Source organism: Rutidosis leptorrhynchoides, unplaced genomic scaffold, assembly GCF_046630445.1.
Source record: "Rutidosis leptorrhynchoides isolate AG116_Rl617_1_P2 unplaced genomic scaffold, CSIRO_AGI_Rlap_v1 contig60, whole genome shotgun sequence".
Classification (NCBI taxonomy): domain Eukaryota; kingdom Viridiplantae; phylum Streptophyta; class Magnoliopsida; order Asterales; family Asteraceae; genus Rutidosis; species Rutidosis leptorrhynchoides.
The window spans coordinates 72,143-97,439 of NW_027266821.1; the positions used below are offsets into that span (position 1 = coordinate 72,143).

Below are 25,297 nucleotides of genomic sequence, written 5' to 3' on the forward strand. Positions count from 1 at the left end.
CGCCATTGGGGGTGGCCGGATTCTTCTGGAAAACTTTTGAGCAAGGTTGATGACGCTTACGTGTCAAATTTGCTGACTCATCAAGGTGACGTGTAAGTCTAGGTGGCGATGACTGGTAGACTTCACGGATTTTTGATGCCACGTCAGCGATATTTGACGGTAGGTATGATTTTGAGGATTTAACGGAATTGTACCAATTTATTAAAAAAAATTCGCGAAATATTGATTTGTTAGCTAAATTAATTTTGAAATACTAAAAATGCAATTATCTCGATTTCCTTCTACTTTAATTAATATTACTCTCAACAAGGGAAAAAAAGAAGCAGAATAAAAGTAAAACCATTCAGTAAGAAAATTTGTTTCGTTTGATTTTTGCTCGAGCTGGATGATGAAAAATTATCATGTGGGTGTATTTTTTATTTTCCTTGAAGCAAGAGTGTCTTTCTAAGAGTGTCTTTCTAAAAGAAAAGTAACAATAAATCTAGGGGATTTAGCGTTTTATCCGGTAAATTCAGCCCCACCCTAATCTATCTATCAAGTTAGTCTCTCACGTTAAATGGACGTTAATTATGCTGACATGACAATTAACAACCGATAAAATTTAACATGTTATCATGACAAAAACGTTATGAAACGTGTCATATGATTGGGCTTATGCTTATGTCACGCCACATGTAATTTAAACATGTGATTAAGAATCAAATAAATAATTATTTATTGACGTTCGCGACAAGATTCAGACCTTTTATCTCTCGATAAAAAAGACGACGCCTTAATCATTAGATCATGACCTTGTTTGGAACCACATCAAGATGATGGTTTTCCGAAATTTAATTACATTTCGATATTATCTAGTTGAAAGTTTTTGGATACAACAGCAGCCATAAATACTTATATATATAATCTACATGCATTCCTCATCTACAGCCACTAGTATCTATATCTACATTCAGAAGTCTGATAAACTATGTTAGACTGGAGTTACTCTAATCTGGAAAGCTAAAAAGTTTCCACTCAGTGCAAATATCCTAAAACCCCCAATTGCCAAAGTACACCCTCAGCGGCACTCTCCTCTGCACTCTTCTTCTTGGTCCGAGTTTCGCCTATACACTCAAAGAGCCTTTCTGGCGCTTCTTCAATATCCACCACAACCTTTATCGTAAATCTGAATCAAAAATGAAAACCAATGAGAATGTATATTATGCAAGTGAAAATTGTTGGTGGAGATTCATGATCAGACCATATTATTACAAAAGTGTGACGAGGGAAACGGATCAGTAAAGGAATGACATAATCATAAAAGATTAGGAATTAACAATTAAAATAAATAATGGAGCCTTACGATTTTAGGTGACTCGGTCCTTCCTCTTTGAAAACTTCAAACAAGGGTGGTTTCCAACAGTTTGCAGCACAGAGCTCATACAGACGTTGTATGGCTGATTTATGATGCCACATACCTGAAAACATGATCTGACAAGAATAAGATAATTGATTCACAATTAAGATATTTAATTACTGCCAAGTACATGAACAAACCTCTAGTCTGCGAATCAGTTTCGTTATTGGTATTGGCAGCTATCTGACTTGGCTGTTCTTTCACAAAATCATTTCGAAGACGTTTAGTAAGAGCTACAATGGTAGGTGAACAAGAATCAGCCACATCATTCGTAGGATCGAATTTTCGGTTGCTCTGAGACGATTCATTCATTTTCGATTGGTCGACTGCAATTGGATCGGGAATATCAACATCTATGGGCTCTTCATTGTACCCAATGAGTATTGCTTCTTCCTTGGGGGTAGATTTTAAAATATCTTCCAGAGACTTGCACCTGGACCTATAACCTTCAACCTGCATGAGAATATCGAAACAAGCCCGTAAACTTATCGAAACTACAGTTTCATCGCCATCAAAATCAGCAATAGACGAATGGTGTGTGTATCTTCAAACTAGCATTACCTTCAGCTTTGCATATAACACGCGGGCAGCATTTTTGGAAGCATCTTTTTTGTTTTCGTTGCTTGCTGAAGAAGCATAAGATAGATTTCCCTTGCTCACTTTAGCTTCGACCAAAAAACTTTTACCCTTCTTAATTGCTGAAAAATTCAGTTCGAAGTTGTGAGATTGGCTGAGTTCATGAAGTACCCTGACGGGATCCATCTGCATACTGGAGAAGGCTTTAGTTGGATCTAAGAAGGAGATCATTATTTCCCAAATGTGGTTTAAATTGAACCCGGTGTCAAGAAAAGATGGCACCCACACAAGACTCCACCACATCACCAAGTACCTGGATTACATGATGTTAAATAAAATAAAAATCGCTTTAGTATACAGACTTTTTACTCGCCAAGATACAAAAACATAGATGAAGTATACGAGTCTATCATGAATACCTTTGGACATTCTGGCTCTAGAAGAAGTGCACTTTGAGATGAAGATGATTTAATGAAGTTCACATAAGTTTTTATGGCCTGAGAAAGGTAATCAGATCCATAAAGAAGATATTCATGAAAGGATCGTTCCACTGCTACATTTGCGAAGGCCTTATTATTCACACACACGTATCTCAGATCAGTGAGATGCCCTGGCTTTAACTTTGGGTAGACTGAAAATAGGTATGATGTAATCAAGTAATCCAAGACAGCATCTCCAAGGAACTCCAATCTCTGAAAGAACCATCATATAAGATTGTTGCATAATTAATATCGGTTTAACTCATTGAACCAGAAGAAAAACAGACTACAGCATACATACCTGATAACAGCCTCCTCCACGATTATTGTAAGAAGGGTGTAAAAATGCCTGAAGAAGGAGTCCTTTATGGCGAAAACTATATCCCAGCAATTTTTCTAGGGAGGTAAGATCAATGTGTTCAGCAAGTGGCATATAAATATGGCTGTCCAGACAAGCTCTAGTAACTTGTGAAGCTTCAAAGTCTATGGGGATGCCAATCCATCTAAGAAAAGAAGTTGCTGCTCTGAAGCCACCATCAACTAGAAAAGCGCCGATCAGAGCTTCCGTCGCATCGGCAATTGTTTTCTTATGTAACCAATGATGACCTTTGCTGCAAGCAATTTCAATACCAGAAGAATGGCCATCGCTGTAATCTTGAGAATGAAGACTAACTTCAGATTCCTTGTTACAAATTACACGGCAGGGGCGACCCAAAGCATAGAATTGGGAGGGATCAAATGATTGGTCACGTATGTAAACCTGAAGAGTGTGGAGAAATCAATGCACATGAAAAACTAAACAGAAATACAATTGAATATTTATATGAGGGCAGCCATTCTATTGCTATACCAATAATGTTTATTTGTTTCTAAAACTGTAAAGCCTACGACTTCTTGAAACAATACGAAGTATGAGTCCATGTCGTTGGGGGGGGGGGGAGGTAAATCAACTGTTATGCAGAAACAAGTCTCTCACCCATATTCATGTCTATTATAGATTGTTTCAGCTTGGCTGTCTTCCAACCCCATTTTGGAACTTAAGAAATATGATCATCAAATTCAGTGGCAATACCACTGTTATTTCTTTCTACTCACTATCTCGAGCAAAGGAGTATATGCATGTTCACAAAGATTTTTTTCTTAGAAAAACTACTGTAAAAGTAAAATTACACAAAGTAAGAAAACAAACTCCAGTAAGCAAGTGTTAATACTTAAAAGGACTTATAGTTAATTTAGCAATTCCAAATAATATCATACACTTCATCCCTATCAAAATAGTAATAATTAAAATCCAAAAAAAAACCACCATACCTGTAAGCTATTTTCAGTGGCCAGCTTCAATAAATTTGAATTACTTATAGCATTAGACCGTTTTTCGTAAGCTGACCTTCATCAACAGAAGTATGCATAATAAAAGGTGTCGACCAACTACAAATTTGAGAAAAGAGTCGCCCAATACTTCAAGCCTTTCTAGAGATGACGCTCTGGCAATTTTCTGTGGTGAGTGCTTCAAGAACCTAATATCAGATCGGGCATGTTGTCAGGAATAAAGTCCCAAACGGACACAATTAATAGGATAAAGGTACAATGGGTAATGACCAAGATTGTTACTAAAGTCTGCAGTTTAGGAATTGGAAGTTGAAAATAAGTCTTACACGGTTGGCATTAACTTCAGCTGCCTCTGGAAATGCAGCACATAATTTCTGCTTCAGTTCAATGGCCACAAGCAAGCTCTGTAACCGATGCATTAACGACGGTAACAACGATAGCGAACTGCCAATATCCTTGGAGAAGCCTATTATCTTCATCTCCAACAGCTCAGGCATCAACTCAATGAAGTGCTCCTCAAGTTCACGTGATTCTGTTTTAGAAAAGTAAAAACTTCTAAGAAAATATTAAAATGGCTTTTGGACTCAAACTTACAAGCAAAAGTTAAAGTTGAAGAAGAGAAGAGAAGATTATAAAAGTCTACACTAGATATTCTAATAAAATTTCAATCAGGAAGACTTTGGTTTTATTTACACTTTGCTACATTAGACAGATCGGTAAGAATCTTATAACATAAACCTATTCATCGCTTGGTGCAAACAAATATTGAACGAAAATTCTGCAGGAATGAGAATGAGATTTTGAAATATTCAGCTTAAATATGTAACGAAACAGAACAAGCAAACAAAAAAGTACCAAGCAAGACCCAAAGCTGAAAGCAGTGTAAAAAGTTTGTTCCAAGCACAAACGACTGCAAACCAAACCAACAAAAGAAAGAAGGAAAAAAGAAGAAAAAAAAAATATACCTGAATCCTCTAACCCTCGATTGTGGAGCAAATTGTGCAAGTTAAACAGTTGTTTGACGCGCAGAGGTGGTTGCTTGGGATGTTTGAGATGTTGTCCAGAGCTAAATCAAAACATAGATGAAAGGTATCCTTATGAGTAAAAGAGAAACATAACTGAAAGTGACTACAAACTTTTCAAAACAGCTGCCACTGAGTATCTACACTATTACGGTCAATGCTTACACAGCAGGGACATCATAAAATTCAAAACAATCACACATTAAATATTGAATTGATTTATTAGTAGCATAAAGGTCCAGATACTTGCGTTAATGTGCCTGAATCCTTAAGGGACCATAGGCATTCTTTTTCTGAACCACATTCGTCACAAAGAAAAATAATTTTCTGAGCGGGCAGTACACCAAACTGTTTTCAACATCACTTATACTCCAGCAACCATTAGCCAATTGTAAATGACCCTCAGAGGAAAGAATTTCATGGTCTGTAGCCATGGCTGGAGTCCTGAAGATTGGTGATGACAGACACTTTCTCACAGTTTTCCAATCTACAGTTACTGAGTTTAGATAATCACGAGAGAGGACAGGAAGTAACAGGTAGGAGGTCGATGAATGATATACATCTGAATCCATCCTTCCAAGGGGAACAGAGTCTGCAACCAGTTCAGATCGATCAAGGATGACTTTGAGGAACATTTCTTGAAATTGTTGAGCTTTTAAGATCTGCAAAAGGCCAATAGAGAATTGTAAGACTATAATTGTCGTGTAAAACTTTCATGAGAAAATTAATCATTACCTCTTCCTTGTCAAATCTCTTAACTCCAACTGGGACAAGCTTTGACTTGACATATCTACCATGGGAAAGATGAAGATCAAGCTCCATCGTCGCTGCTTCTTGTGGGAGAGATTCCTTTGAGAAAAAGAGCAAATTTTCGGTAGTCTCTATCTTCAGGAACAGGCAAAAGTTTTATATAATAACAGCTAAGATGGACAGAATCCCTTGTGTTGGTCCAAGATCCTTTAAGTGCAGCAGGAACTAACATCTCGCACAGTTCTCCTCTAGAACTCTTATCTGCAGAAAAAAAAGAACACATCAAAGATAATTTTCAGTGACAGATTTAGATAATAAGTAAAACAAAGCGACAAGTTAGCTAAAAATAGAGCGAGGAGTTATTTTCCCAACCTTCAGATCTGGCACTATCCATGTCCTCTGACTCTTCCTCATTCCCATCATCTAGTTGTTGTGGTAACAGAAAGTCAGACAAGACACCCAATTTATGCAACTCTTCAATCGCTTTCAGACAAGCATCTTTCTTGGCAGCTTCCATTGAAGGATGTGGTGTACCGACAACTTGATGCAATGTAGCATTTGAAGGTAAAATTATATTGCAGATGGTTCCCCCTTGATCATCAAAATAATAGAATGTTGGCTTTGGGTCAAAGAATCTGTACAAAAACCACATAAGATAAAAGGAAACGAGTACAGAATTATCACATAGCATTCATATTTCCATATGCCAAAATTTGTTTAATAAACCAAAGTTGAACTGATATAGGCATACTCATCATGTGGAAGTTTTGAGCAATAATGGTGGAGCAAGGAGACACTATATCCAGAACTGATAGAGGCACCCGAAGACTCAACTTTGTAAATCCTATCTTCGAAACCGGCAAATATCTCTGTAGATGATCGGTCGGAGATTTCTACATTCATACGACTTTCATCATTTTTGAAACTATCTATCAGATTTAGTTCCCTCTGGTTGCCACTACAATGCATAGAAAACACTAACAGAGAGTCATTCCTCCATAAGAGAAGACAAGGAAGTTGTTAAACAGAAATAGCATGCAATTGGGAAACTAACCTATCAACCAGGAAAGCATATTCAGACTGAGGCATTCTTGCGCGGCCTCTTGATTGAATAAAACTAGACACAGTTTGTGGAAGATCAAACCTTATCACAAGACAGCATGTTTGAATATCAAGTCCTTCTTCGCCAACTTTAGTTGCAACTAAAAGGTTCAACTGCCAGAACAGTGAAGTTATTACTACTCATAAACCTAACTTTCTAGAGAAAATAGTGATAATTAAATGTTTGTTTCAGCAGAATGCATGTGACAAACAATCATCAGTTCACTGTTAAAGTACTGCCTTGAATATGCAATAACACTAGAAATACTCAACAAGGTAGCATCAGATGGCTTAGCTAGTAAATACGAAGGGTGTGAAGGGTCTTGTTCTCAGGTCCAAGTCGGCTTATAATGTCCAGACAACAGCAAAAAAGGAAGAATCGACACTTTAAAACGCTAAGACCCATAAGTATAAGGTATACCCAAATTTTAACACCTTAAGAGAAAATAGAGTATCACCTCACCAGACCGAAACTTGTCAAGAATAGAATTCATTTCCTTTCTAGACATACTCTTTAAATTGGCATGGATCCCAACAAGAAAACCGCACCTCCAAGATGTTAAGAACTTGAGGTTTTGAAGTATGTGTGACAAAGAACGGGCAGTAACAATTCTATTTACAAATATTATACACTTCATATCTTGTTGTGGCCTGGAAATGGAAAAGTATAATTTGTCAGATAATACTACCAATTCATTTCCATACTAGAGATTAAAGTATCTAAGGCACAGAGAGACAAAAAAATCATAAATTTTCAATCAAAAAATTAAATAAAATACAGAAACATTAAGACTTGATTCTTTTATAGGCTGGCATTTCCGGATCTCATTTTATCTTAGATTCTCACAATTTTGATTTTAACAGAAAGATTTAAGTTTACAAGAATTAGCATTCCTCGAAGATAAGAGCCGAGAGACCCAAAATGAATATAAGCAACTGACCAATACTAACTAGAAGTTAGAGCAACAGAAACTCAGAAAGAAGATGCAAAGAGCCAAACCAACCTGAATGTGGAAAGAATGCCAATAAGGCACAAAAGCTTGCTTGAGAAGAACGGTTGCTTCGAATATTCTATGCATGACAAATCTGATTCAGGCCCATCTACAACAGGTGCAAAAACAATATTCATGTTAACCATTGCTTCATACATTTGATGGAGAAAGAACCATGATGATTGATGAATAAATAAAATCATATGCAATATCATTTTCTGAAGTCAGTAACAAATAAACTACAGACAAGGACAAAACTTCAGCAACATGAAGGTGGAAGCTTTAGCCAAAAAAATTCTGAATATTTCAACATACCCTTTGTGCAATCAGAAGCAAAGATTTCAGCAGCTTGACCCAGATATCTATCAGATAACAAGTCATGAGAGAGATTTTCTTCTGCTTCTACCAAGGCACTTCTTTCGGAGGGATCACCAGTCAATAGAATGCGACTAGCCTTCAAGGAAAAGGAAAAAGAAAAGGAAAAAAAGTATTTAGTTTTACACCAGATAACTCCGCAAAAGCTTACTTGTAATGCACCGAACAACCCAATATGTAACAAATAAATAATAGAATAATAATAAGGCATTGCTTAATCCCACTAAAGCTTACTTGTAATGCTCCCAACAGGCCAAGATTTTCCAAGCAAAATACTATATTATCATGCACCCTGGAAAGCAGCTTTTTGGTGCTCCGTAGACTTTGATGATCACCCATAGTTCGGCCAAGCATTGATATGCACTTAAATGTCACAAAAATATAGAAAAAATAAAAGAAAGGTCAATTGGAGAAGCGGACAAAAGAAATAGAAGGTATCAGAATTTTGACAAGGGAACACAACCAAATACCTGCTGTTTCAACTCGTCAAGTTTTTTGTAATAACTCAAGTAGCAGTTAGAGGTTCCATTCATACTAGGACAGTAATGATATACTCTAACCACCGGAGATGCTACATATCTTTCCAATTCTGCTGAATCTTCCACTGAATACACCTACAAAAAGGGTATAATTATTAATGGTTAAGCGCAAAAATACAATCATATGTATCAGCCTTTATAGAAACTCCTCACAAAGAAATTACCATGACACGTAAAGATCCATTTTGAGTAAACTAACCTTAGCATCAAGTAGATCTTCAAGACTATTGAGAACTTTTGGTAACTCTTCAGGACTTAGAGCACCTGGAAAATGCAAAACAGAACAATAATCAGCACAGTTGTTCCCCGTCAATAAACCAATCTAACACCACTCATCTATACCCCATGCATTTCTCTCTCTCTCACTCCAGGCTCAGGAAAATATAGAAGAAAATGAGACATTACAGTTCACAAGCAAGCAAGTTCATTAAAAAACAACTTGGGCCAGATATCATCCATTAGGTTTTATAAGAGAAGCAAGCAGGCTGTATTATTTACCTTTCCCAACCACTGGAGATGCAGTCATACCAAAAACACGAGGAGGTTTTGTTGCATTACTTTTGTAGAAAACCTACATAAATTAATCAAGATAATCTAAGATTAGCAGGCAAGTCTCATTGACTGTTAGAAAACTTAAGATTCGTGCAAAGTGTCATCCTTTACTTTCATGATTTCTGCATAAGGATGGTTGCTCTTGATTTGAGCATGATGACATTCGTCAAATATGAGAAGGGCAATTGATTCCATCGTGATAAAGCAATGATATAAACTTCGCAGCAGTATTTGTGGGGTCATAACAAAAATCTGCAAAGAACAATTGAGGCAATAAAGTGTGTAAATGAAAGTAATGCTGCAGGGAAGACATATACCCCTAGTAATGACAAAGGAGAATGCAAAAATACTGCAAAGGGTTTTAAAACTTCTTTTGCAGATTTTATAAGGAAATTTAAATTGGCGAAGAGGATGTGCAATGTAACAAAAATCAAAACAACAGCAAGCCAATTTTAAATGCTGGCGATGACAGATGCTTAACAATTTATCTACACACATCAACTTTAGTAAGTTATTTTAAATATATGAAATAACATCAAATGTCATCCAAATACGTGCAATGAAGAATGGTGTCAGGTTTAAAGAAAATGAAGGGTTTTGAACAATTGAGTACCATATTACCTCATTTTCCTCAACCACTTTCAGCCAATCTTGGTGATTCTTAAGCTTCTTGGTGCTCCCACAAAAGACCCCAACCTTAAAATCAATGGAGTCTTCTATAACCCTAGCTTGCTACAAAAGTACAGTGAATTTGACTGAGAACCACAATGAAAGGAGGAACAGGACAGCTTCATATTTAGTAAACACAAGAAATATACGATCTCCAAACACATTTGCTCGACCAGTTGGACCCCAAAAGTTTTCAAAATTTTAAATTAATTTCATATATCAGCATATTAAGGATGTTGTTAGAGAGACAAATACCTGCTCAACAAGTGCATTTGTTGGAGCGAGAAAGACACAAATTTTCTTCTGAGGTTTCTTTATCAAGTGGCCCATCTCGTGAATTAGAAGCACAGCTATATGGGTTTTCCCACAACCAGTTCCCAAATAGACTATGATGTTTTCCTCAAGCGCCTTCTTGCACAACTCCAGTTGATACCTTCATAAAATTAAACTTTGAATTTTAAACAAACAACAGTACTTGTCCATAGTCCATTAAAAGCAAACAGAATGTTTTGTCCCATAAATCACATAAATTTCTTTCAACTGCAAAATGTACAACCAGAACAAATATAGAAAACTAAACACAAACCCAATTACACATAAGAAAATCCTCCATCACTTCCACAACATAACAAACAAAAAGGTTGAACCTTTAATCACACTCAAAACTAATTGAAGAAAATCAAATAACAAAAACCATTCGAACATGAAAATGGACTTACTTCCGAGCAATTTTTCTGGGGTCTTTTCCGGAGGCTGAACTGGTCGATATTGCTTCAGTGATCGGCGTCGAAGAAGGGTTTTCGCCGTCCGACATAGATTTTCAGTGATGAACGGTTGGTTGGTGCTGATTATCGTTCTGGGTAACTGCTAAGTTATGGTTTGCTTGCTTAAAACAGTTGCTACTAACCAGAGTACGAAGTTATATGTCTGTTTTCCGAGAAACAGAGGGTAAAGAAGAGTAGTCAATTTATAAAGAGAGAAAATTTAGATTTTTTTTAGTCAATTGAGTTTCAAAGAGAAGAAAAAAAAAAAGGCAATTGAATGGGGACAAAAAGAATAAAGTCTTTAGTAAGTTGTATATTTTTATTTTTTCTTCATTGATACTCCATTTAAGATATTTTTACTTTTTAAATTTATTATAAATTTGATATATTTAAATAATAATGATGATTAAATACATTAAATTTATAATGAATTTAAAAAGTCAAAATGTCTTCTATTTGTATACGAGAGAGTATATTCTTATTTTTTTTCCATTGTATACTTTTATTTTTTCTTCATTGATATATTCTTATTCTTTTTCCATTCGTTTTCTATCTTTAATTTATTTATTTACAGCTGCCGAAAAAAGGCAATATTTATTTTCTCTTCTTTTGGAAAATTTACAGGTTCATTTTTCAAATTAATTGCAAACGCTCCACCGATTTTGATTGTTATAATAATATATTACTTATTTTGTTTTTGAATTTGAATTTCTTTTTAAGGTCGGAACATTGCATCTCATCATTTTCTAATTTATATAATAATGGAGAAAAAATAAAATCAAAATTTTATCCATTTGGAAAGATTTTTTTTGGATTTTTTCTAGACGAAAAAAAAATTATATCTATAGCATTATAATTATGGAAAGAAAATAAAATAAATCTAATTATTTATTCAATTGAAAAGAAAATAAATCTAATTACAAGTTCAAGACAAAACGCAATTTTAATTTTGTTTCTTTTCATTTTGTTGAGAAAGATGCAAATCATCATCTTATATAGACAATAGAAAAAAAAATCAATTTGTTCTAATTATAAATTTTATTGTAAAATCAACATCCGACACATGTCATTTTATTAATGAATAGTAATTTGACACATGTATATAAGAATTTTAAGTTTAATTAGGTTTCAAGTTAAAATTTTAAGTCAATAATATTATAATAATTTTATTCCTAATCAATTTTCTATCTATTATTTAAAAAATTATTCCTAATAAAATTCATATATTCGTTTCTCCTATTCCTAATCAAAACGGACACATCTTCTTTTTTCCTATTCTATTATTCCTAATTAAATTATAATATATATTTTTTTCTAATTTTTTAATTAAACTATTGTTCCTCACAAAAATCGGTTATATTTTTTTCTTCTAATTCTTAACTAAAACGGGTATATATTATTTTCAAACAATGGGAACAAGTAAATTGATTAGATACAATTATAAATTTTATTATGAAATTAAATCTTGATATATAAATTTTACTTTTTGTTATGTTTATTATTTTTGAAAACAAAATAAATTTTAAATTTAATTGGATTGTAGATTTTGAAATCAAATCAAAATAATTAGAACTGATATGAAGTTAAAATAATTTTTTTATAATAAAAAATTTTATTTTAATATAATACTTTACAGAGATTTAATAATATTTAATAAAAATAATTATTATATAATTTTTAATATGATGTATATTTAAATTATAAATTTTTAAAGTTACAGACTTTCTGTCTAACGGACGGGCCCACCGACTTGTATAGACAATAGAGAGACTTTTTCAATTTGTTCCAATTGCAAATTTTATTGTCAAATCAACATCCGACACATGACGTTTTATTGATAAATAGTAATTTGACACATGTATGTTAGAACTTTGAGTTTAATTAGGTTTCAAGTTACAATTTTAACTCAATCATATTTTTTTTCCTATTCTAATTAGAAAATCAAACACAATAAAATTATACTACATTATATTTATTTATTTATTTTATTTAACAATTTTTTCTGATTAAAGTCCATTATATTTTTTTTTCTATCGGCAAAAATCTATAAAAACAAAGTTTTAAAATTAGAGCATGAGGCTCCCATTAATTTAGCTTTATTGACCAATCAGATTTTTTTTTTAATTACTAATAATACAACTTTTAAAAAATGAATCAGAGTGCCTTTTCCGAAACGGTGCATTGGTTCGCAAAGGGTGCTCTACATTTTTAATCGGCAAAGCTACAAACATCCAGGGTATACCTAAAATATACCATATGAATTAGAGTAAACAATGGTGAGAATATCAAAATTCATCATCCATATGAAACGGGTATGAAACCGAGTTAAAAGCATAGAGGGCATGTAGGCGAAGTTACAAAACATAGAGGGTATATCATATCTAATCAAGATTGCAGAACTATCAGATACTACTTGCTTTCTTCATCGCTACTTTGATCAAAGATCAAGTGATTTATATTCCTTTCAAGAGGAGGAAGTCCATCTTCGGAGTCATCAAAATCGACATCATCGTCAGTTTTCTTTTGTATTAATAAAAGAAGAATGAATTGACTAACAACAAAGACAAGATTTTTGCCATATATTCATGGTTTAGATAGTATGTTGTAGCCATTCTCGGCAAATTTGCATGCTTCAACAACTTAACTAAGACCATAACCATAATTACCAAGATGCATTGCCTGTAATCGAGTTCATATGAATAACAATGTTGTTTCATGAATATTTTGGTGTTTATCATGAATCATAATGAAAAAGAAAATTGAGAGTAGGATTACGATGATGAATTTAGAACGGTAAAGTTTGCTCTTTTCTTATTATCTTTATCAAATTTCAAAGTATTTCTACCTCTTGATCGGATCTTGTGAGGTATGCTTGTATCTTTTTATAAATTATCTTCTAAAATTTTAATTATGTTTAAAATATAAATAGGAATTTTATTATTTTATTGTTTTCAGTTTCTCTCGGATGCTCATTGGTGCAAGAACTTGCCCATCTTTACTTGCACCAATTTTATGAGCAACCTCCTTCAAAAGTTGAAATCTTCCGATTTTATTTGTAGTTTATATAGTATAACCTCGATAAAATAATATTCAATAAAATAATAAATTTTTTCGGTCCCAACATACAATTTTAAGGGAAGTCATATATCGATAAATTAATACCTCGCTTACATAATAAATCTCTTTAGTCCCGACAATATTAATTTAAAGAGGTTCTGTATCTTGTACCATTCACACATCTTAATTATCATGATATTGATATATCATAAGTGAGGTCAATTGAAAATAAATCAAACTCATTATTTATGTTGAATTCATAAAATTTAAATAATTTATTATAAAATGATAATTATTTTACGGAATCCGGGGCAACGCCTGGGTAATACTCTAGTTCCTAATTAAAATGGGCACATCTTATTTTTTTTTCTATTAAACTATTATTCCTAATAAAAATTCGTTGTATTCTTTTTTTCCTTATTGCTAACTAAAATTGGCATATCTTATTTTTCAAACAATAGGAATAACTAAATTGATTAGATGCAATTATAAATTTTATTATGAAATCAACTCTTGATATGTGATTTTTACTTTTTGCTATGCTTATTATTTTTGAAAACAAAATAATTTTTTGTAATTCTAATAGGATTGTAGATTTTGAAATAAAATCAAAATAATTATAATCGATAATAAAATTAAAATAATTCCATTTTAATATGATATTTGACATATATTTAATAATGTTTAATACATATAATTATTATATAATTCTTTTATGATACATTTAAATTATTATTTTTTAAAGGTACGAATTTCCCTTTCAACGGACGGACCCACTAACATGTAAAGTAAAATATTGTTTAGCGCATTTGTCGGAACTTAGGTTTATTTCTTTTATTTCTAATAATTTATCTTGTCTTGAAGACCGTTTGGTAATTAATGATCTCAACAATACGTAATGAAATATGATCGTTGAAAAAAAAAAAAGAGTTTGTAACTAAAACTTAAAGAAACATAATTTTACTGAGAATAAGAATTGGTGTTTTATTGTAGTACTTCACAAATAGAGCAGAAAAGTCACTGTCGTGCCTTAAAAATTTTGGGTTGTTTTTATTATGTTTTGGTTTTGAAGTGGTTGTGGATATACAGTGAGCCTTCAATTAACCCAACGTATCATGTTTCAAACAATTACATGATTCAATCCAGTTTAGCAAAAGAAGCGTAATCAAGTGATAATTATTATAAAAGAAAGATTTAGTGCTGATGTCAGGGATCTAATTGATTAGATTTCATAATCTTATATAGAGATTTTTAATTTGTTTTAATTACAAATTTAATTACAAATTTTATTATCAAATCAATATCCGACACATGACGTTTTATTAACGAATAATAATTTGATACATATATTTTAGAATTTTGAATTTAATTAGATTTCAAGTGTTTTAAGTCAATAATATTTTTTTTCCTATTCTAATTAAAAAATCAAAGCACAATAACAACATAATGATTCTTAATAAAATTCTATCAATTATTTTTTCTAATATAACAATTTTATTCTTAATCAATTTTTTATATATTATTTAAAAAATTATTCCTAATAAAATTATAATACACTATATTTTTTTTTTAATTTTCTTATTAAATAATTTATCTAATAAAAATTTATTATATTATTTTTTTATATTCCTAATTAAAGCGAACATGTCTTTTATTTTTCTATTTAAATGGACATATAAATTTTATTATGAAATCAAATCTTGATATGCAACTTTTACTTTTTGCTATGTTTATTATTTTTGAAAATAAAATAAATTTTTAATTCAAAGATTGTAGATTTTAAAATAAAATCAAAATAATTATAATTGATATATTTCAAAATAATTATTTTTTTTATAATATTTGACATATATTTAATAATATTTAATACGAATAATTATTATATAATTTTTTATATGATATATTTAAATTATTAATTTTTAAAAACACGAATTTTCCAACGGACGGACCCAATAACCCAAAAATCAAAATGTTGAAATATAAAAGAGAGCAGAAATGCAGATGAGAGAGGGACGCCGAGACGGGTTCGGGGACGGCAAATGCTGCTCTACTTTAAAATTTAACAGTTGGATCCCTAAACTAAAAATTCAATCAAATTAATCCATATCATGATAGAATCTACCCTAAATACCTTTTGTAGTCCCTTGGGCCCCTACTCTCATATACTAAACTAAACTATGTTATTCATTTTAACTATAAACAATTAACTCCCTTTGAAAAAAAAAAACAATTAACTAAATTCTTTCGATAATGTTCGAAAGAATTTAGTTACAAACTATCCTGAATGGCAAGAACATAAAGCTAGCCATTTGCTTGTTGTAGCAAAACCCTAGCAGGCAGAGCTCTTTGGGAGCTCAGAGACCCCCTCAAAACAAAATTCTTTAATTTATAGTATAATTTATTCAAAATGATTGCATAATTTATGAAAAAATGATCCATAGTCTTTGCATTATTATTATTATTATTTTTAAAAAGGAACCCATAGTCTTTAGTTTTTTAAAAAATTATATAAATGATCTCATTGTATTCCAGGTCTTAGCTCTGCCCTTGGGACAACCCGATAAAATTCTTATGCCTTGCATTTCCTACACAGCTCCTCATCTGTTGGTTTCCCACTCGATTCGATTCGCAAAACCGATATTCCTATATATTGAATCTGATGAATTCACGATTCTTAGAACATCGTCAATGGAAAATCGTGGAAGGCCAATGAAGGATTCCAACTTCCATCGGTCTTTATTACCTCTTCGGAAGTTGAATTTATGATAAGGAAGAAGCAATTGAGATAAACTATACTAGTATTTTCTTATTTGATTCAATTAATAATTACAAAGACAATTGATATATCTATTTATTTATACATAAAAATGAAATTAATCTAGAATGATTTAGTATTAAAACAGTATATAACATCTTATTACTGCCCTTTGATCTCCGGCTAGCGTGAGCGTGAAGCAATTGGGGAAGAAGCATGATGGTCGAATCGAAGTGACAAAACAGAGGAAATACCGTTTGTTGGGTTTTGCCTATGTTTGGGCCAACAGTAAGGGTATAGGGTATGGCCCAAAAACAAGAGAAGTCTGTCAATGTGGAGTCCAAACACATGAAAGTCAAAATCCCTGGAAACTATTACAACTGGATATGGACTTCATAAACGTAGTTAGGGAGCTCCTTTCAAATCTTAGAGCATACATAGATCAACATAATTCAACAGTTTATAAGGATCCAATTGTAGAATGAAACTGTAAAAAAGGACTCTTCTGTAATTCCCAAACACCACAAGAAGAGGGCTTTTCAATTACGGATTCAAATTAGTCAATTGATACTTGCAGCTTGCTTATATCATCACTGCAAATCTCTCCAACCTTCAATTCTTCGATTCGTGAATTTTTTAATCTTTTCCATAATTCAACATTTAGTCCTTGAAGACTGTTTCAGCTACACTGACGCTCTTCTCTGTAGAAAAGCTGGAGTTTGTTGCAGGATTCTTGAAGCTCGCATTGTCTTGCTTTTAACCTATCCAGTTTCTCATTTCTACATTTGAAACAACCTATGATGATGAAATTAATTTGTGTAGGAGTTACACTCATTTGTTACAAGTACTTTTTTTCCTTTAGGAAAGCCGGGCTTTAATTAATTGGAGTTTCGCCAAATACATACAGTGTCGTGTATTGTGATAATGCCTTCGAGCTGAGGTTTCAAATATATATTTTTTCCAAATTAAGTTTTAAATGTGATTACATCTCCCAAGTACATTGTTGTTGTTTTTTTCTTTTGTTATAACCTCTGGGCTTGTCCCAAGTTCCAATCCAACTAGTCATTCACTCAGTTTTAAAGTTAAAGTTTGAACTCCTACATTAATATATTACGTGTAGACAATGTATATTAGACGTGCATCCATGCCCAATTGATATCCGCTCACCCTCTTTCTCACAAATCACAATTAAACGAAAGGTTCCACTTTTATGATAATCGGCTTTTCTCATTACGTTTAATATTCGTTATTGAAAGAAAAATGGGTATATTTATAGGCTTATAGTATAAAATAAAGGAAAATATATATTAAATGTGGCAGGATCATAAAGTCTTTATTTATTTATTTATTTTAAATGTAAAATAGAAAAAAAAAAAAAAAAAGAAGAGGAAGGGTTCAATTTACAAGCAAAAGCAATATGTCTATTTAATTAAGAAGGTGACGGCGACACTCAAGTTTCTTTCTCACTTTACTAGTTTGCTTCTCCAGCAGTTTCATTCATTTGCTTCTTCTTATTCATCTTGAAGCTGGTAATTAGGAACACAAATTGAAAAACAAATGGCTTTGATGCTTAACCAAACCGCCATTCCATCCTGCTTATCTTTGTTAACGCCAAAGCCTACTTCTACTCACAAGCTCAAGTCTCCAAAAATTCTGATCATGGCTTCAAATCCTCACGATGCCCTGAAGTGAGTCTCTCTCTCAAAATATGAGTTAGATCTGTTTTGAAAAAAAAGTAAAAATAAAAGTTGTGTTCTAGATATGTTGAAAATGATTTTTCCTTCTCTAAATCTTTTTTTTATTCATATATATAATATATTTTTTTCTAGAGACATGTATCTCAAATATTTTTACGGAATTTTTCAAGTAGCTAGCTAGTGTGTGATCATTTTCTTAATGTATCTAAATTAACAGAGACCGGGTTAAAAAGCCAAACATATATGTTCCTCACGGAAAGGTGCATAATCAAGTTACTCATTCTTTGCCACCGGAAAAGGTAGAAATCATCAAATCATTGGAGAATTGGGCTGAGGAAAATATCTTGACTCTCCTAAAGCCTGTTGAGAAATGTTGGCAGCCACAAGATTTTCTACCAAAGCCAGACACCGAAGTTTTCCATGACCATGTGAAAGAGTTGAAGATGAGAGCTAAAGAACTTCCTGATGACTATTTTGTTGTGTTGATTGGAGATATGATCACTGAAGAAGCTCTTCCTACTTACCTGGCTTTCCTTAATACATGGGATGGAGTTAGAGATGAGACAGGAGCTAGCCCTAGTCCTTGGGCAGTTTGGAATAGGGCTTGGACAGCTGAAGAGAATAGGCATGGTGACCTTCTCAACAAATATATTTACCTAACTGGCCGAGTTGACATGAGACAAATTGAGAAGACAATTCAATATCTCATTGGCGCTGGAATGGTAAGTATTTAGAGTTTCTTTCCACCCTCATTTAGTAGTACTCCTGTTTGTTTTTGTTTCTAAAATTTTAATGATGCTCACTTCATCCCAAGTTAACCGTCAAAATTAAATCAAATTGACATGGGGATGGAGGGAGTAAAAAATCTAAGTATATGATCTATGAATGAATGAATATATATATATATATATATATTTAACTGAAATTCGAGATGGGGAGTAAAATTTGGAGTTTGTTTAGAATTAAGAAAGTGTTCCCACCTTAAGTTTGTATATCATTAATTGACAAATGAACATGTTTAAAATTCATCCAATCGTTGAAATTTAAAGAGCACGATTAAAAGTGATTTGCTTGCTTAAGGTAGGAAATCCATACCAAAAATGTGTCGGCTTCCCTTCATCAAAGGAATTTATTTGAATAATTTTTATTTTATTATTTTTCTCCCTAGGATGGTAAAACAGAAAACAACCCTTACCTCGGTTTCATCTACGCTTCATTCCAAGAAAGGGCAACATTCATTTCTCATGGTAATACTGCTAGGCTAGCCAAACATCATGGGGATTTGAAATTAGCACAAGTATGTGGCATCATAGCTTCTGATGAGAAACGCCATGAAATAGCCTACACAAAAATTGTACAGAAGCTATTTGAGATCGACCCTAATGGCACTATCTTGGCCTTAGCTGACATGATGAAGAAGAAAATTGTAATGCCAGCTCACATGATGTTTGATGGCCAGGATGGTAATCTTTTCGAGAATTATGCAGCCGTAGCCCAACGGATTGGAGTCTATACTGCCAAAGACTATGCTGATATCTTTGAATATCTTAATGGAAGATGGAAAGTAGAATATCTCACGGGACTTTCTGGTGATGGCCGCCAAGCTCAAGATTTCTTATGCGGATTGACTGCAAGGTTTCGGAAGTTGGAAGAGAGAGTTCAAAGAAAGGCAAAGCAAACATCCAATGTTCATTTCAGTTGGATCTTTGGTAGAGAAGTTTAAAATCCAATTCCAGAACGTATTTAAGTATATATTATATATGTTCCGTGTGAGAAGATATGGCCGGGTTGATAATCGTTTATGTTAAGGAATATAATTACTGGAGAATATAATTTTAGATGAATATATATGTATATCTACACTAAGGAATTGAGCCATATTAAAACAAAGGTTTGTTGGTCAAGCGGTTATCCGTGTGGAATATTTATAATACTCTCTTTTGTAATAGCTAGAATCTCTAGACTCTGGGACATTGGAACTCTTTCTTGTAATTGCCTCGAACACTACTATTAGATCGTTTAAGAATGGCGCTTTCCCTCTCACGTACGATTAATCTTAAGATTCCGACCCCTCAAATTTTATCCGGCGATTCGGGGATAACTGACTTAAATAATCTCACCACCTTAAATCCTTAATGCAAGATTTTCTTAATAAAATTTAACCTTTTATAAAAATAAAATAAAAAATAAAATAGTTGTGCTTGTGCTCCTTAAATCCTTAATGCAAGATTTTCTTAATAAAATTTAATCTTTTATAAAAATAAAAAATAAAAGAAATAGACGTGCTTGTGCTCCTCTGATGGAGATCAATGATGGTAGGCCATAATTGCAAATAATACTATTTTATTTTATTTTCATTGAAGAAGCAAACAAATATTCTACGTTCAAACAACTTATTAGCATCGTAAAGATAATGGAATCTAATAATAGAAGAATTAAAGAAAATGCCATACATATGTATTTTAGACAAAACATTGCAGATTTTGACCTAGCTATTGGCATTACATTAATTTGTCTCCAATTTTACTTCAAAAGAACAGTAAATTAAATAAAGAAAATGGGGCATGTAGACCCCTAAATACATTGTCTTTTAACGTAAATAATTCCATTTCACTTAGAAGACGTCATTTGCTACAAGCCAGCAACAGTCTAAAGGTGCAGCTGGAAAATATGTGGCCAGCTAATAAAGAGACATTGGGCACGCTACTAATGTACATGTAAATCCTAGAAGGAGAACATAAAAAACTTTTCCCGGATTCAACGTTTACGGAACGAGTAATTGTCATTAGGGAGTTGGGATTAATTATAATCCCGTAATTTGCGTTCACGGAATGAGGTTTTTAATTTTTTTGTCAATAATTATTGTCTAATGATTAAGCAATCACTTAATTGAAATCATGCCGGAAACGTAATATTCACTTGAAACCGTAAACCTAATTTACGGAATGATTAAAACCGTAAACATGATACACAGAATCAACCTAAAACCGTAAACGTGATACACGGAATCAACCTAAAACCGTAAACGTGATACACGGAATCAACCTAAAACCGTAAATCTAATACACGGAATCAAACTAAAACCGTGAATCTAATACACGGAATCAAACTGAAATAAACCGTGAATCTAATACACGGAATGAACCTAAAACCGTACACAAGTTTTACGGAATAACCATTCCGGAAATTCGTTTACGGTTACATTTTTCCTATATAACCGCTCATCCCGGTTCTTACTTTCATATATTTCATATCTTTTGCTTCGACTTTCTTTCGGTTAATTTTGAAATTTTTAATTTTAAATTTATTTCAATATTTTTTGAATTTTATTATTTTTAATTTATATTCAATATGTCTTCCTATTTAAATTATACTGGAGGAGTTCCGTACAATTGTGGATGACAAGGTCGTGGTGGGTAGCATTCCCGACGCAACGTATTTCATCAATGGTATGTTGAGTTATGATGATTTTTCTCAAGTAATGTGCGATTATGCCGGCATCGAAAGAGAACGGGTACATTTGAATCTTATCTATGTTTATGCGGTTGGTAAGGTGAAAAGGCAGTGTATCGTAATTAATGATGATGCTACATTATCATTGATGTATCAACATCATTCTTGGAGTCGTGACTTGTTCATCAGCCACCATCTGATTCGTAATTCTGGCCAGACATCAAGATTGAATGTCGGTGGAGAAGGTAGTAGTAGGCCTCGTGGACGACGGAGATACGCCTCATCCGACGAGGATTACAATGTTCCCCGCCGAACAGATTATCATGTGTTCAGCAACATGGATGGGCCCGACGAGGTAACAAACCGCCGAATTCCTAGTGCTCCAGAATTATACAATGGTGACCCTAGTACCATAAAGCTGGGGACGCATTTTTCTAACAAGGAAGAGCTTCATGTGCGCTAGCGATATGGTCTACTAGGCGTGGAGCAGAATATCGAGTGACGGCCTCAGACCGGAAAACATGGGCTGCAGAATGCGTAAATCGTCCAAACAAACGTACAAAGCAGCCGTATGACGGTATTGTATGCAACTGGAAGATCCGGGCTTCTTTCAAGAGGGAATCTCGCACGTGGCAAATAACTGTCTGGTGCGACGGGCACAACTGTGACGGAGCGAACAACGAACGTGAGGACAGGAATATTTCGCAAGCTCACGTTGCCCACGTCATAGTGGATAAGATTCACGACCGTCCAAATTACCCGATTAAATCCATTATTTCCGACTGTGAAGCAGCATTTGGCTGTAAAATTGGGAAAAAAAAAGCTTGGGACGGTAAGCGAGTGGCGATGAACCAGGTATATGGAGATTGGGAGACAAATTTTCGCCAACTGCCCAGTTACATGCGAGCTCTTCAACAATGTAACGATGGATCGAAAGTCCAGTGGAAGTTCAAGAAGGAGGACGGGAATGTGCATAATAGGAGAAGATTTTCAGGTAAAATTCGTATTACCGGTAACGGTTATTTGAATACCTACACCGAGTAATGATTATTTTTATTTTTTTCAGGTACGTATTTTGGCATTTTGGTGCCACTAAACTCACATTTCATCACAGTCCACCGGTGGTGACTGTCGATGCAACGCATCTTCGCGGGGCCTACAAGGGTAAGGCGATTGTTGCGGTAGTGAAGACTGCTAACAACAGAGTCGTGCCAGTCGCCTATGCCATCGTAGATGAGGAGACGAACCACAGTTGGTACTGGTTCTTAAAATATCTAAAAATCTATGTTCTACTAGATACGTTTACATGCATCATCTCTGATCGTCATTCGGGCATCTTGTCTGCTATCGTGAAACTCGATAGGAAATTTCCAAATTGGGGAGTTCACAGGTGTTGGTCAAAGCTCTTTAATTATAATTTTAAATTTAAACTATTATACGAAATATAATTTGCTTCTGAACAGGTACTGCATGGAGCACGTTCGTGCCAATCTTATGGCAAGCGTCCCAAAGAAGAAAGGATTATATGCCTTAACTTGGGCTGTGGGGACCGAGTTGGATGAGGCTAAATATATGAAGGCATGGGCTGATCTTATAAAAACGAGCCAGGCTGCAGCAACATATCTGCAACGAATTCCTCTAGAGAAGTGGACATTGTTCCTAGACGGATTTCACCGATGGGGAACAACGACGTCGAACGACGTCGAGAGTTACAATAACGTTCTCAGAGGCGACCGTTTCTTGCCGATCAGGGCGTTCGTTCAAGCCACGCACGCTAAAGCTATGGCGATATTTGCAGACGAATTGACGAAAATAAACAGATACAGATCATCGACGCTGGCACCAATACCAACGGAAACATTCGATGCCAATAAGATGCATTCCAGATGGTATTCAGTCTCGTTGTATCCAAATGCTCCCGGACGCGTTCAGTGTCAGATCCTCCGCCGTTGCGTCTCGGAGTTGAGGGTCGTGAACATACTGTACAATTTGACATGGGCTCATGCACATGTTTAGCTTGGAATACCTACAGGATTCCTTGTGCTCATGCAATGGCCGTTGCAAAGGTACTCCACGTCCGGCGTCTAGACCTGGTTCATCGTTGTTACACTAGAGATGGTTGGAGACAACAATTCAGCGGCGTATTTGGTCCTCTTCCACATCACTGGCCCGAATCTGATTTTTTGCTCCTACCAGACGACAGTCGCATGGTTCATTATACAGGTCGTGGTCGCAAAAGAGTTAACAAGCGACTGCGGGGCGCGAGGGACTTCGCGAACATGACCGGTAGAAGACCACGAGGGTGTACTAATTGCAACGGCAGAGACCACCACAGAAGAACATGCCCGTTTAGTCATTCATCGGCGGATAGACTGCCGTTGAACATGTTGCACGACCCATACGAATTCATGGTAATGCGCCCTCTGGATGATGACGACTATGATGACGACGGTGAAGATGACGACGATGATTACGATGATGATGGCAACGACGATGATGATGACAGCGACGATGGTGATGAGGATGAGGATGAGGATGATGCCGAGGATGCAGATGATGATGATGAGTATGATACAGATTAGTATTAGTTTTTTTTTCTAAATAACAACAAATTGTAAAAATAAATTTATATTATAAATAAAACAGTTAGATCTTAACAATTTACATTTATTCTACTTCAATAATAGCTCATATGCCGCCGTAGTATAACCAACTGCTTCTTTTTTTGTTCTGACCGCGACCTATACGATCTTGTCGCTGCAATTCAATCTCTTCCGCAGATGGTTCGCCACTACGACTCTGAATATCTAAGAATTACGATAATATAAAACAGTTAGATTTATCAATAACTATATATAATAACAGAAAGTGATAAATATAAATGGATTACAAAAATATACATACCATGAACCGGTTCACCTCCGTGCACCCCTGCGTACTCAGCAAAACCTGTTACTCTGTCAGTGGACGTGTCGGAAGGCCCTGAGAACCCGACCCGATGCCTAACCCAATATGTACATCCCCAGCAACTGAGTGACGACTATGATCGTAAGTAGCAGCCTGTTGCTCCGTCTGCACCGGACCGAAAAGACTATCGACGAATGAGTACTCCGTAGGTTGTGCAGCCGTGGTTGACACTGGGAACTGCTGATAGGGGGAAGTGGTATCCGCTAATTCCTCGTTAGTAAATGGCCGAGTGTTCAGAATATCTGTGAAGTTCATTTGCGACGAGAACAAGTCATCGCTCTGCAATGGCTGTGACTCTGGCATGGCCACATTACCCCCTGAATGGTGAGATGATGTAGAATGGCGGGATGAACCACTATGACGTGAGGAACCAGCAGGGCGATGGTCCACCCTAAAATCAGATATCGAATGACGAGCAGGTCCAGTAGGTCCAACAGGTCCAGCAGGAGGAGGTACCTCGGGTGGGGGACGTCTGACACGTCTACCACCCCCATCATTCGACCCCCGATCCTCCGCAAGAGTGATCTCCGCCTGTGGAGGCTGGTAATCTTGACTGGGATTCACATGCACGACGGGCTGGGTCGGGATCGCGGGCTCTTCCTGTATGGGCATGCCGGTCGCCTCCATCACAGACCGAATTCATGACAAAAGCAGAAGCTAATTAATCAAAAAAGGCAAAAGCGAAAATCAATTGAATCGGTCCAAACTAACCGAACCGATCCAAACCATTTAAATCGGTCCAAACCAACTGCACCGATCCAAACCATTTGAACCGGTCCAAACCGTTTGAACCAATCCAGACCAACTGAACCGGTCCAAACCGA

At 34.7% G+C, this 25,297-nt stretch overlaps 2 protein-coding genes across 2 annotated transcripts; one reads left to right on the top strand and one right to left on the bottom strand.

Annotated features, from left to right (window-relative positions):
- Window positions 1-1,014: 1,014 nt before the first annotated feature.
- LOC139884784 (dicer-like protein 4) lies at window positions 1,015-10,525 on the bottom strand. Its single transcript, XM_071868766.1, is given in 30 exon segments — window positions 1,015-1,165; window positions 1,343-1,457; window positions 1,537-1,849; window positions 1,958-2,245; window positions 2,247-2,285; window positions 2,392-2,664; window positions 2,753-3,211; window positions 3,763-3,827; window positions 3,830-3,868; window positions 3,871-3,932; window positions 3,934-3,968; window positions 4,107-4,312; window positions 4,746-4,846; window positions 5,049-5,464; window positions 5,538-5,654; window positions 5,656-5,813; window positions 5,925-6,187; window positions 6,304-6,510; window positions 6,607-6,767; window positions 7,112-7,304; window positions 7,658-7,754; window positions 7,961-8,099; window positions 8,255-8,383; window positions 8,491-8,634; window positions 8,759-8,823; window positions 9,058-9,130; window positions 9,223-9,363; window positions 9,733-9,843; window positions 10,036-10,213; window positions 10,500-10,525. Coding segments are annotated over 29 exon segments (4,635 nt in total). The 5' UTR covers window positions 10,111-10,213; window positions 10,500-10,525.
- Window positions 10,526-17,913: 7,388 nt separating this feature from the next.
- Window positions 17,914-19,776, top strand: LOC139884785 (stearoyl-[acyl-carrier-protein] 9-desaturase, chloroplastic-like). The gene is made up of 3 exons (XM_071868767.1): window positions 17,914-18,044; window positions 18,271-18,775; window positions 19,222-19,776. The coding sequence occupies exons 1-3, from the start codon at window positions 17,914-17,916 to the stop codon at window positions 19,774-19,776; spliced, it is 1,191 nt and encodes a 396-aa protein (XP_071724868.1).
- Window positions 19,777-25,297: the final 5,521 nt, after the last annotated feature.

Excerpts from the sequence above, each read along its gene's own strand:
- LOC139884785 (XM_071868767.1), top strand. The coding sequence starts at position 17,914 with ATGGCTTTGATGCTTAACCAAACCGCCATTCCATCCTGCTTATCTTTG. Across the intron at positions 18,045-18,270 it reads AATCCTCACGATGCCCTGAA|AGACCGGGTTAAAAAGCCAA; the intron begins GTGAGTCTCTCT and ends CTAAATTAACAG. Across the intron at positions 18,776-19,221 it reads ATCTCATTGGCGCTGGAATG|GATGGTAAAACAGAAAACAA; the intron begins GTAAGTATTTAG and ends TTTTCTCCCTAG.